A 9508-nucleotide genomic window follows, 5' to 3' on the forward strand; every position below is an offset into this window, starting at 1 on the left:
GAGAAGCCAAAAAATATATACCAGCACTAATTCTCTCCAAATTTTGTCCATTTTCACTGACAAATACTTATTCGTTTTAGCATAAACTAATGCCTTAAATAATAAAAATATTGTTCTAAATACAATTATTAGGATAATTTGAATGGATGCTCAATGAGTGGATAATTTTACCGTAATATTTACCCAGTGGAAAATAATGGTGGACTTTTAGGAGAACCAATGGGTTGTGAATTTCTTCGGTAGCTAAACTCGGATTGGTCTCGACTACCAAGACCATCTCCACCCTGAAGCCCTCCACAAAACTCAGTTATCCACATGAAAACCTAAGGTTAGTTTCCACCAACATGTGGCGGTTCACCGGCTTCCATCTTGGATTATGTTCGTTTTGAGGAAGCCGGGTGCTCCTAAATATTAAGAGTTACGTGGTTTATTCTCCAGTGCGTTACAATAATCCCCCCTCCCCTATCCCTCCAAAACTCCAAACCAATAATTGTAAAAATTGCATTTTTAATTTAATCAGCAAAATTAATACACTGCGATTGCGGTATGCTTCAGGTAAGAGATCCACTCTGAAATTAATTTTTTTTTCATCACATTTTTTTTTTCTTTTGATTACTCGACAACCCAAACCCTCGAGGGAGAAAAACACGTTAATTCCATTGAATAGTATTTCTCATTGATTAATTTATTATGTTGCAGTGTATAGTGTAGTCGAAATCCTTCTCGAAGCCTTGATGATTAACAAATATTTCAACAGTTAGAATTTGTTGGTTAGTTTGGGGGAACGGAATTATGAGAGGCTGGTGCGTAATCTTGGATTTACTATTGAGGGGTTTATTGCCTTGATTCTATACACGTCAAGACACCTCCATTAGTCGACTACTCTGGGTTGTGCTCAGGTTAGAATTCCTATTGAGGGGTGGGGGAGAATTTAATTTTCCAAACGCTGAGGTTTTTGTCGTGGCGAGGTGGTCTAAGCACGCTTCATTAATTTTCATCATCTGCTTTTAGGCCGTTAACGTGTTTGTGGTGGTTCCTATTCATCCACTTTCTCTCACAAGCCCAAAATGGTATTTATCATGAAAAACAAAAACGTCAGAGTAATCATGCATAACGAGAGTATGCACATCCCTGATTGATGATGATGAATTAATTAATTGATTTACTTCCCTTTAAAAAAATACAAAGGACAATTTTTCTCGGTTAAATTTTTTCATTCATAATAGGTATTTTTCAGTGAGATAGAATTGACTGGATGAAAATTAGTGATCCCTCGAATTGATATATGATCGAATGGTTGTCAATAAAATGCCAAATTCCACGTTGTTTTTATGTCTCCAGGATTGATCCACCAGTCGTACGTTAAACGCTGGATGAATGGATATACTCGTTTAGATGGTAATCACATGTTCCAAGATAATTGTCGAAATAATAGTCCAATAATCAATAGTGCTAACGATATTAAGAAACACGGTACATCAATAATGGCATTACCAAGTAGAGGAAGGGTTTATGCAGATGTTAATTCACATAAGCCCAGAGATTATTGGGATTACGAGTCTTACGTGGTTGACTGGGGGTGAGTAGCTTTCTTCACTCTTTACACTTTTTTTTTCTGCCAAAATGAATATAGTCAATCTCTCCGCCTCATTCTGCAAACAAATTAATCAAGCATTTTATGGATTGTGAATTGTCCAGACAACAAGACGATTATCAATTAGTGAGAAAATTGGGGAGAGGAAAGTACAGTGAAGTATTTGAAGCCATCAATATCACAAATAATGAGAAGTGCGTAGTGAAAATACTGAAGGTAAATAGTTGCACTTTTGCCGCTGATTAAAATAAATTGTTGAGTGATGTTAATATAAATTTTTGGGGGGATTAATTTTACAGCCTGTTAAGAAGAAGAAAATCAAAAGGGAGATTAAGATTCTGGAAAACCTCAGAGGAGGAACCAACATTATAACGCTTCAAGCGGTCGTCAAGGACCCAGTTTCACGAACACCTGCTCTGATCTTTGAACATGTGAACAATACAGATTTTAAGCAACTGTATCAGACATTAACAGATTACGATATTAGATATTATCTCTATGAGTTACTAAAAGTGAGTGGATTCATTGGGAAGTTGTGAAATTTTTGGGAATTAGCAGTATTTATTGATATTTCGATGGTTTATTCAAGGCATTGGACTACTGCCACAGCATGGGAATAATGCACAGAGATGTTAAACCGCACAATGTTATGATTGATCATGAGAATCGCAAACTCCGTTTGATCGACTGGGGATTAGCTGAATTTTATCATCCAGGTCAAGAATACAATGTTCGTGTTGCATCACGGTACTTCAAGGGGCCAGAGTTGCTCGTTGATTATCAGGTAATGTATTATTTGTAAAAATAATTAAATGATACTTTGAATTGGAATGTTGCATTGGAATTTTATTATTCAGATGTACGATTACTCGCTGGACATGTGGTCCCTGGGCTGCATGCTGGCCAGCATGATATTTAGGAAAGAACCGTTCTTTCATGGTCATGATAATTACGATCAATTGGTAAGAATTGCTAAAGTATTGGGCACAGAGGAGCTCTTTGAATATCTCGACAAGTACCACATTCAGCTTGATCCAAGATTCAATGACATACTTGGTCGTCATTCACGCAAACGCTGGGAGCGTTTTGTTCACTCGGAGAATCAGCATCTCGTGTCACCAGAGAGTCTTGATTTTCTTGACAAGCTACTGCGCTACGATCACTATGAAAGACTAACGGCACGAGAAGCAATGGATCACCCTTACTTTTGTCAGTTCACCTCCATTCCTTCGAAAATATCATCAAAATTATTGAGTTAATCTTCAAATAAATCAATTGATATTCTTTCAGATCCGATCGTGAAAGATCAGGGTCGATTAAACATGGCTCACGGTTCGTCCTCACCTACTCCCATGGCAGGCTCACTGCCTGTAGGTGAGTAACGACTCAGGTAATGTCACCACCATTACCCCTAACCCAGCCAAATTTTAAATTATCCATCTCACAATTAAACTCCACCTATTCCAGGTGTCCATAGCAAGACACTGAACTCGTTGCCAGCTCCTGTATCGGCTGGGCAGGAAAATTCAGGTGGAATGGCCAGCGGCTTGGTGAGCCTCTTAAATGAGCTTTATCCAATTCAGCCGATACCACAGCTCTCAAAAGTTCAACATTAGTCAAAGACAAAAAAAAAAAAAATTGCGAAAAATAATGAATTTAAGGTTAAAAGTAAACAACAGGAAATCATAAAAATACCATAAAGCAAAAATGAAGCAAAAACATCCAACCATCATTTTCAGTACATTATTATAATACAGATACATTGTACCATCCGAGAGCAAAAAAAAAATCGTTTAAAAGTAACTTTCACACAATTATTTGTTCTCAACGGCATTCCGGTCTTTATGAATTCTCGGGCAACGATTATTTTTAATTAAGACTGAAAAAAATATTTCGTCATTATTGTTTTTGCACGGTTTAACTTCAACTTTTGGGCATCGAGAATTATTTAATTACAGCGTACTTAGGCGTATCCCTAATATTCGTATCTGAAAATAAGAATTACGTTCATTTTTTTTTTTTTATTGAAGGTATAATGTGTTGCGTTTATTTTTTCAAATAATCGTCGTGCGTCTTTGTATATGAAAAAAGATGAAATCAATACTGAAACATATTGAAGCTGTTATTAAATGTAATAAGGAGATAATCATTTTTCAATGTTTTTTCCACATATTTGGAGGTTGTTCGGGGATAAAACATGTGAATAAGAGTGGACAATGCCTTCTCACCCTCGCATCTCTCATTTTTTCCAGAGGAAATAATTTTTTTTACACGATCCAATAGTCTATCACAAAGCATTCATCTCCTCATTTTATTTAATGAAGAACGGAAAAACTATAAATCATTCTAGATTGTGAATTTGATACCGATGTTCCTGTATCTGTTATTTTACAATCGATAATAATGCCGTTTTTATTTTCTGTACGATCATAGATGATAATACAGTTTTCGCTATTAAAACTGACCAAGGGGATAAATAAGAAAGCAAAGGAGAGTAATAATTGTTTAGCACTGAAACAGAAGAACAAAAATCCGTAAGATAAGTATGCGCATTAGAGCGGAAAGGAGGGGAGGGGGAGGAGTGAAAATTGAAATGAAGAATCACGCTTACTCTTTGTCTGTAGCATTGGCACAGATAATAACAGAACAAAACAAAATATTAGTGGAGACTTCATTTTGATTAGCATATTTGAGATACGGAGTAAAAGGTCTTATTATCTGAAGCAAGAAAACCGCAAGAAGGCCGCTGAATAAAAGAAAGAAAAAAACTGTTATAGCCCAACTATTACATTGCCAATAATCAACCCTTTCAATTTACACTGTTAAAAATTTTCCTCTCAATTTTCAGGGCTGAATCCTGGAAATTTGTATCGTGTTCAACTGCCACTCAAAATTTCAGGAAATTTTTTAAAGTTCTTAAAACTTGAATTTTCATAACCATTTTTCCTCTAAAATTCTCTCTACAACAAAATTTCTAACAGTGTATAATAAAGAATGCCCTCATGATATAAATTTTAATAAAAAGGAAGGAAAATGAAAAATTACAGTTCAACAATTTCGACGAAAAAAACACTTGAGATTTTCATTCGGAATTCAAGCTCATGTTATGCACAGGGGAAAGATTAGTTATTTTTATAATTGTTTTTTTTTTCCACTTAAAAAACACCTGAATGATCATGAAAAATTGAACATTTGTTTCATTAATTATTTAAATTAATTAAATACTGTACATCATTCAATCAAACCACAGAATTTGTGCATAATTTATTTTATAATGAACTTCACTCATTCAGAAAATCAAATATCAATACCTAAAAAATTGTTCATTAAATTGCAAATGGAATTATTAAGGCTGAAGATGGATAGTGGAATTCAAAGTCTTACACCTATACTTTATTTATAAACGAAGGGATTCCAATCGGTGTTTCCCCCACCACTGATGAAACCCCTAAACCCTTCATTATTAATTACAAATTAATAATTCAATTCAGCAAAAATGCATTCTTAAACACGATAAAGATTGCTATAAAAACCCAAATATTCGTTCCACTCACAAGTCCCAATTAAATACGATAACACATTTCCTAAATTTCACTGCTCTCAGAGCTCGACGCGTGCTTCCTTCTTCTCCTCCTCGTCCTCCTCTTTGGCTGGCTCAAGCTCTTCGGTAGTGGCATTTGGCTGTCCCTCAATGATGGCTTCTTCCTCGCTGTTGATAGTAATAGTTTCTTCAGAGTCCCCAGGATTCGTAGAGTTACCTTCGGGAGTACTTTCAGTCTCGTTATCATTACCAGAGCCCTCAGGGGCTTTTTCCTCCACTTTTGGCTTCCAAATTTTCGCCTTATTCACAAGATATTTGACTTCCCTATCGAGAAGAGCCATCTTATTTGCAATATCTCGCACCTTGTGTTTGACTGGCTCATGAAGTTTCGTTTCAGATACTGTCTTGATCACCAGCTGGTGGTACTCATGAGTATCATTAATAATCTTCTCCAAAGTTTCGATTTCCACACTGGTGAATATCTTGTCTGCAGAATTTATATTTTTCATATTATTGAGGAAGAAATTACTACCATTGAGCATGGTTTCCATGCCCGCCAGGACCTCCGGCCTCTCCCGGTGCTCGTAAACCCTTTCGTAGAGCTCGGAGGTGAGCTTCTTCAAGTCATTTAATTTTCCCTCATAGATATCCGCATTCTGGCCAAAGCCATCCTCATAAAGCCAGTCTGAAGTAGCGCTGCAAGCCTCTATAATCCTCTCAATTTCTCCAGGAGCTGCAGCAGTCTTAAATTCATCTCTCTGAAGATGCTGTTGCGTGTCAATGACAAAGGACTCCAAAGTATTCAGGGCAGTCTCCCTGCGAACCTTCTCGAGGTCTCTCAGTTCTAGCTGCTTTATCTTCTCACTGGACTCTTCTAGCTTGTGCCCCTGTAAGGGTTGAGGTCCATATTTCCTCTCTGATGATGAGATTGGTTCCTTCAGATTGATCACTGTCACCTTCTTCTCGGTTGTTTTTTCGGTCTGATTCAAGGGCTTGGACTCCTCTGATTTGGTGCCATTCGTCGAGTTCAGTTTTTCTTGCGATTCTGCAGCTGGTGGAGTCTCTGATTCTTCACGAACTGGCTTAACGTCCTCCTTCGGTGGTTCTTCCACTTTTTCAGCCTCTGGCTCGTCTGATCCTGAAGAAAATATTGAATTTTTATTTTTCTTGAAGAGAAAGCATTGATATTTTTTTTTCGTCCATGATTCATGTTTTTTTTTTGTTAGTAAAGGTTAGTATCAAACCTGAGAATAGTTTGCTAATCGTAGAACCAAGTTTAGAGAAAGTACCCTCGTCTTTTTCCACTGTTGCTGATTTTTCAGAGACTAATTCGACGTTTATTAGGTCTAGGAGTCCACTATCGTCCATGCTAAAGTGGGCTTTTATTCCTTTACTTTCGGCTCCCTCTTTCTGGTGCTTCTCGAAGGCCTCTGCCACGCCTGTCAGAGCTACTGTCGTCAAGTTCAAGTTGCCAATTGCCCTGTGTAATAATTTCCAAGGTTGATTAATTAAAAAAATTATATTTTTTATAATTTCTTTACTCACGGAATTTGATGAGGTGGAATGTGGTCCAAGTCAGCATAACCAACAGAGAATTCAAAGTCTCCCTGACGTTTATTGAAGGTAATAATTTTTTTCTGTGGATAGGCATTCATTTTACTGAAGAGTGTCCTTCGAACCTGCTTAGATTTCTCCTCACTGGACTTATCAAAGACAATTTGGATGGGGAATAGAACACCGTCCTTAGTGATAAATTTCTTGACTTTAAATCCCTGACTTAAGTCAGCAGCCTTGTAGACAGCTCCTAATACTGCAGCTTCATCGGTATTAATATTTTTCGAAAGTTCGGTATTCAGATATTTTTGCAGCATCTCCTGAACCTTGGGCATTCTGGTGGCAGCCCCAACGAGAATAACATGAGAAATAACATCCATAGTCAACTGAGAGGTATCCAGAGCCATTTTAATCGGTGCAGTGACTCGTTCCATGACATCAGCAACCAACTCCTCGAGTTTCTCTCTTGTCACCTGGAGTTTAAAATCCTGCTCATCGAGAAGTCCCTCAATTTGGGCGTAATGGTCAGCATTGGCACTCAAAACATTCTTCACCCTTCCAGCCTCCTTGAAGAGCTTCGCCATGGCTCTGGGGCTCTCGAAGACAGAGGTCTTGGTTTTCTTCAGCTTGTCGAACTCCTCAGCAAGATAATGCTGCAGTCTCGTCTGAACTTCAAGACCCCCAAGAGTTCTGTCATAGCCAACCCCCAGGATACTAACTTGGGGATGAGTCTCGACGAATCCTCTTTCCTTAGTCTTGACATTTTGATAACTGACGACTGTTGCCGTCGTGGAACTCGCTCCCATGTCGTAGAGCATGATGTATTGCGTGGTTTCATTGAACTCGTTCCTGTGGAAGATTCCATAATTCAAGGCAACAGCAGTGTAGTCATTGATCAGCTGGAGAACTTTTATATCCGCCAACTCAGCTGCCTGAATCACGGCCCTCCTCTCAGCCTGGTTGAAAAAACCAGGAACCGTTATCACAGCCTCCTTGATCTTCTGATTTGCAGAATTCTCTGCCATCTCCTTGGCTTTGTGCAACAGCTGGGCCAACAATTCCTCCGGTGTAAAGACGGTCCCATCGTCGATCTTAAAGGCTATTGTATTGCGCTCCTCGTCGGCCACGATCTCATGATAGGGGAATCGCTTCTGATAGAGAGAAACAATTGGATTGTCTATGGACTTACCCAAGAGGTCCAGTACGTACGAGAAACTGTTCTTGGGAAAACGAACTCCTACGACCTGGGCATCTTCTCCGAAGAGACGCTCATCCTCTCGGAATGCTATCACTGCGGGTGTTTTCCTCTTGGATTCCTTGTTCAAGGCTATTTCCATTGGCACTCCAGGAGAAACAATAGCAACTTTCATCCATTCACTACCGATATCAACACTCATAACGGCAAGTCCATTGGCCTGTCCGAGGAACAAATAGCTCAACAATATGGTCAATCCCATCACACGTAAAATCCGAGTCATTTTGGAGTAATTCAAACAGTCTCAAGTACAAAAAGGAAATAGAAAATAAATAACGCTATTGAGGAGCGAGTGTCCAGTGCCTAGTTGTCAACCTCCAACACGACACTAGAATCTTCAATTTGTTGGTTACTCCGACGAGTAATCAATCGAAATTTCAATTGCCGTATCACCAAGTCCCGATTTTGATACTTGGTTAATCAACACGTGGCTGGCATGCAAGCAATTACACTATTGAGACATTAAACATGTTAATATATTTATATCGAGGATTGTAGTTAAAAAAAAAAACACAACGTAAACTGTCCAGGCCGTGCCGGCAACATGGATTGTCTCTTTTGATTGCATTTGATCTCTCGTGTGGCAGCCTGTGGTTGGCTTGAATATGTCCCTCATCTCGTCTCTGATTGGTCCGCGTTGTCCAATCACTGGAAACCAGACTTTTGCCGCAATAACAGGTGTTTTGAAAATTAGTCTTTTCTTTTCCTTCAGTAAAAAAAAGAATAGACTGGAAAATGTCATGGCGAAAAGCAAAGAGGATTGACTGAAGTAGAGGCTCAGTTCTGGGGGTTTGAGTGACCCCAGCGGCATCGCAGTACTGCACCCCAAGAGAGGGAGGGCTCCACACGCAATGCTGGGGTGTTTTTTTTTATTAATCAAGTTTTTATTGCAATGCTGGGGTGTCCACCAATTCGACGGGGTGAATTTTATTTTCTGCGGTATGAATGCTTGTTGCTTTTTATTTGTTTAACTGAAATTTAGCCGACTGTAGCACGTACGGAAGGGGGAAACCACATCTTGTGGAATTTCAATGGAAAAAATTATTCAATCTATTGAATATATACCACTAATGAATTTATAATTTTAAATGAGCGCGTTGTCCTAGTGGTAACGTGCTCGGCTGGCACGCCGGCAGCCCGGGTTCAATCCCGGCATCATTCATTTTTTTTTTTTTAAATAATTCCAATTTTTTTTTTTTGTTAATGGCAAATCAATCTAAATATTGTTTAAAAACTGAATATTTGATAATCGAGGAGACATGCAATGAAATTGAACAATTTGACATTTTTAAAAACGAAAGTTTTTCAATATATATACTCCTAATAAAATTAGAATATTGTAATAGTTCGTTATCCTAGTGGTAACGTGCTTGGCTAGCACGCCGACGGCCCGGGTTCGATCCCGCCGTCATTCATTTTTTTTTTTTAAATAATTCCAATTTTTCCTTTAGGTAGGTATTCACTGCAATTGAAAAATTCGAAATTTTTGAAAAAGTATCAGGATAACATGAACATCGAGGAGCTATTCACTGAAATTTTCACTGAAAGTGAAAAATTCGAAATT

At 38.3% G+C, this 9508-nt stretch overlaps 2 protein-coding genes across 7 annotated transcripts; one reads left to right on the top strand and one right to left on the bottom strand.

Annotated features, from left to right (window-relative positions):
- Window positions 1–327: 327 nt before the first annotated feature.
- Window positions 328–3772, top strand: CkIIalpha (casein kinase II subunit alpha). 5 transcript variants are annotated; one of them, XM_011313206.1, is made up of 9 exons: window positions 328–555; window positions 700–803; window positions 1342–1579; window positions 1699–1810; window positions 1894–2106; window positions 2184–2378; window positions 2452–2803; window positions 2885–2968; window positions 3062–3772. In XM_011313206.1, the coding sequence occupies exons 3-9, from the start codon at window positions 1374–1376 to the stop codon at window positions 3208–3210; spliced, it is 1311 nt and encodes a 436-aa protein (XP_011311508.1). In that variant the 5' UTR covers window positions 328–555; window positions 700–803; window positions 1342–1373; the 3' UTR covers window positions 3211–3772. The 5 variants fall into 5 exon arrangements, with proteins under 5 accessions (XP_011311508.1, XP_011311507.1, XP_011311512.1 ...); XM_011313205.1 differs by lacking the exon at window positions 700–803; XM_011313210.1 differs by lacking the exon at window positions 700–803 and having other exon boundaries at window positions 329–555; window positions 2885–2984; window positions 3062–3153.
- Window positions 3773–4649: 877 nt separating this feature from the next.
- On the bottom strand, window positions 4650–8493 carry Grp170 (Grp170 co-chaperone). 2 transcript variants are annotated; one of them, XM_011313204.1, is made up of 3 exons: window positions 6681–8493; window positions 6425–6615; window positions 4650–6273 (listed from the first exon to the last, which is right to left on the bottom strand). In XM_011313204.1, the coding sequence occupies exons 1-3, from the start codon at window positions 8165–8167 to the stop codon at window positions 5195–5197; spliced, it is 2757 nt and encodes a 918-aa protein (XP_011311506.1). In that variant the 5' UTR covers window positions 8168–8493; the 3' UTR covers window positions 4650–5194. The 2 variants fall into 2 exon arrangements, with proteins under 2 accessions (XP_011311506.1, XP_011311505.1); XM_011313203.1 differs by having other exon boundaries at window positions 6380–6615.
- Window positions 8494–9508: the final 1015 nt, after the last annotated feature.

The sequence above is a fragment of the Fopius arisanus genome, unplaced genomic scaffold (assembly GCF_000806365.1).
Source record: "Fopius arisanus strain USDA-PBARC FA_bdor unplaced genomic scaffold, ASM80636v1 scaffold00113, whole genome shotgun sequence".
Taxonomy (NCBI): Eukaryota; Metazoa; Arthropoda; class Insecta; order Hymenoptera; family Braconidae; genus Fopius; species Fopius arisanus.

Bases quoted from the DNA above. Each gene is read 5' to 3' on its own strand.
- CkIIalpha (XM_011313206.1), top strand. From the start codon at position 1,374: ATGAATGGATATACTCGTTTAGATGGTAATCACATGTTCCAAGATAAT. The intron at 2,107-2,183 runs GTGAGTGGATTC...GGTTTATTCAAG, and splicing joins ATCTCTATGAGTTACTAAAA to GCATTGGACTACTGCCACAG. The intron at 2,379-2,451 runs GTAATGTATTAT...TTTATTATTCAG, and splicing joins AGTTGCTCGTTGATTATCAG to ATGTACGATTACTCGCTGGA.
- Grp170 (XM_011313203.1), bottom strand. From the start codon at position 8,167: ATGACTCGGATTTTACGTGTGATGGGATTGACCATATTGTTGAGCTAT. The intron at 6,616-6,680 runs GTGAGTAAAGAA...ATTATTACACAG, and splicing joins ATTCCACCTCATCAAATTCC to GGCAATTGGCAACTTGAACT. The intron at 6,274-6,379 runs GTTTGATACTAA...TATTTTCTTCAG, and splicing joins GATTAGCAAACTATTCTCAG to GATCAGACGAGCCAGAGGCT.